This window comes from Barbus barbus (assembly GCF_936440315.1).
Source record: "Barbus barbus genome assembly, chromosome: 18".
Taxonomy (NCBI): Eukaryota; Metazoa; Chordata; class Actinopteri; order Cypriniformes; family Cyprinidae; genus Barbus; species Barbus barbus.
In genome coordinates, this window is record NC_136746.1 from 16,256,131 (window position 1) to 16,258,975 (window position 2,845).

At 33.7% G+C, this 2,845-nt stretch overlaps 1 protein-coding gene across 1 annotated transcript; it reads left to right on the forward strand.

Annotated features, from left to right (window-relative positions):
- Positions 1 to 1,112: 1,112 nt before the first annotated feature.
- On the forward strand, positions 1,113 to 2,210 carry LOC306883942 (dual specificity protein phosphatase 13A-like). Its single transcript, XM_079439481.1, has 3 exons — positions 1,113 to 1,244; positions 1,335 to 1,552; positions 1,728 to 2,210. The coding sequence occupies exons 1-3, from the start codon at positions 1,117 to 1,119 to the stop codon at positions 1,928 to 1,930; spliced, it is 549 nt and encodes a 182-aa protein (XP_079295607.1). The 5' UTR covers positions 1,113 to 1,116; the 3' UTR covers positions 1,931 to 2,210.
- The last annotated feature ends 635 nt before the right edge of the window (positions 2,211 to 2,845 follow it).

Genomic DNA, 2,845 nt, shown 5'->3' on the forward strand with positions numbered 1-2,845 from the left:
GACTCTCTAGAATCACTCAGTTTAATCTTTCCTTTAGTTCGTTCAGAAACAGCACTTCAGTTCATTCAGTTTGTTGAACTCAGACTCATCACAGAAGAGACTCGTTCATTGAAAGGGCGTATTCGTTCAGTATCACCACTTTTGGGGAGTAACTAGTACATTTAACTAAATTACGTAATTTAATTACAAAATAAATGTAATTGTAATCAGTTACAGTTACTGAGAAAAAAATGTGTAGTTAAATTACAGTTAGGCTACTTATGAATATGTTAACGATTACAAAGGGATTTTTTTTTTCACACACACCCACATACAGATTTAATTGATATCTTTCATAAATTGCATTGACTGCTCTAACATATGAGACACCAATGTTTAAGGAGGTTAGAACACGTTTATTCGATAACTGTTTTATTTCCTATATGGGCTGATGCATATTTATTTTTAAGATGAACTGTTTTTGCCAAGCCATTGTTAGATGCCAGTGTTTCCTGTCATAGCTATGCAAAGACTTGATTTCAAAAACATTATCATAGCTATTAAACCATCTTGTTATGGTTTTAAATCTGTATTTAATCTCAGAACAAACTCAAAGTAAGTCTGATTTTATGGCTGTGCTTCTAATTCAAGTGATGGAGGATTTTGAAAGTCTGATAGTAATCAGTGTTTAGTCCTACTGTAATGTTAAAGATTAACAGTTGAAAACATTACATGTTTAGAAAAGTAATCAAATATAATCAGTAACATTACTTTTTTTAAAAGTAACTGAAATACACTACTTATTAGATTTTAAACAGGGTAACCTGTAATCTGTAACCAATTACATTTCCAAAGTAACCTTGATATTGTTCCTTCACAGCCCACACTCATAAACTCGTGAAATAATCAGTATTTGAAAGCAAAAAAAGCAGTCACACACTTTTGGTTTACTAACAATTTACTGCATAAAGGCATACCTAGACAATAATTGGGAAAGGGGCAAGGGCATGCTTGTTGAATGAATGGCCATACACTGACATCTACTGCGGTAAACAGGGTAATGCAGAAGTGTCACACCTGGTAATGTCACTCATGTAGCCTACTCATGAAGCCACTGCTCTTCTGTTATTCCTGAAAATGGAGAACGTGGATCGAATTTTGTCTGAAAGTCCCTCTATTGAAGAGCTGGAGGATATTTTACATGGGGGTCAGCTATCCTGTAACCATGTCGATGAAGTGTGGCCTAATTTGTTTCTGGGGGACATGTAAGTGCATTTATGTGGGACTTCTCTTCTTCTAAGGTGTTGATTAAAAGAAAACAATCACCCTTTATTATGTCATTCTTTCATATACAGGTACATGTCTCACGACAGATATGGCCTATGGAGACTGGGTATAACTCATGTTTTGAATGCTGCACATGGTAAAATGTGTTGCAAAGGAAGAGATGATTTTTATGGGACAGCCGTAAAGTACTATGGCGTGCCGGCAAATGACCTGCCTACATTTGATATTTCACCATTTTTCTACCCTTCAGCACACTACATTCATGATGCTCTCAGCACAACAGGTGGTATGTAAAAAATATAATTTATGCATTTTAAAAACAGTATGACATTTTTAGACGAACAACACTTGTTAGGATTTTTGTTTACTTTTTAAAATTCATTTGAATTTTTGATTTTTCAAAATGTATTTATCAGTTAATAAGAGAATAGATAAAGTATTGAAGCATATTTTTTCAACAGCTAAAGTGTTTGTGCATTGTGCTGTGGGAGTGAGCCGTTCAGCTGCTCTGGTCTTAGCTTACCTAATGATATACTGCAATTGCTCTCTGGTGGATGCCATCTTGAAAGTGAAAGAAAGAAGATGGATCTTTCCAAACCGAGGATTTCTGAAGCAGTTGATAACGCTCAACAATGAATTAAACTACAAGGCGCAGTCAAAGTAATTTTTTTTAAAACAAGTATGCAATTCAGAAATCTGTAAATTAATAATAACGCCTAATAAATTTTGAACAGTAGGCCTACTGCTGATAAAGAACTTTCATTAACTTGATTATAAACAAACTTGATTTATAATAACAGCTTTGTGTCATACTCCTGTTAAACTTAATGTAATATGTAAGAATTCCAAAGCAATACTTGTACTATATATGGTCAATAAAGGGGTCATTTTTGGGCTCTGTAAATGTTCATTTTTCATTTAACTAATAAATGAATGATGTATTTATTGTTTGATAGCCTATTAATTACGGAATACCTCACCACATTGAGCACAAATTAAACCTCAAAGTCTTTATATCTTTTGTATAATTTATCAAAACATAAGTTGTCCGAAAATGATTAAGGACATGAATCTTTCAAGGATTTAAATCTTGAACTGAACTTAATGCAAATGTATTCAAACCAAGCTGATCGGCAAACACAGTTACTCTGTTTCCCTCTTTGTTCCACTATGCAGTAAAATACTCCAAATGTTCATTGATGTTCACAATTGTCACTTATTGTCCTGTTCTCTCTTCATCGGATGAATCATCTCTAAACTTAACTTGTGGAACAGATCACAATGTCCTACCACAGAAATGGAACAAGCTAGAATGGAAAATGGACATGAAATATATCTTAAAATAGCCGGGGTACGAAGTGTGTAAATCATCATTAACACATGTGAATGCTTTACAATATATTGTAAATTCAGAGAAGATTAAAGTTTTCAATGTTATTATTTAGGTTTAAACCGATGAAACGCGCTATGTGGTGCCTGCTATTTTTTTCCGCGCTAGTCAGAATGGACCAATCAGAGTCATTTGTGATTACTGGCCCAGACATTTTATTTAATAATAGTAAGCTAATGTCGTAATGTA

What these genes read in the sequence shown, in the direction of transcription:
- LOC306883942 (XM_079439481.1), top strand. Translation starts at nt 1,117, where the DNA reads ATGGAGAACGTGGATCGAATTTTGTCTGAAAGTCCCTCTATTGAAGAG. An exon ending in AATTTGTTTCTGGGGGACAT is followed by an intron (nt 1,245 to 1,334) that starts GTAAGTGCATTT and finishes TTTCATATACAG; the next exon opens with GTACATGTCTCACGACAGAT. An exon ending in TGCTCTCAGCACAACAGGTG is followed by an intron (nt 1,553 to 1,727) that starts GTATGTAAAAAA and finishes TTTTTTCAACAG; the next exon opens with CTAAAGTGTTTGTGCATTGT.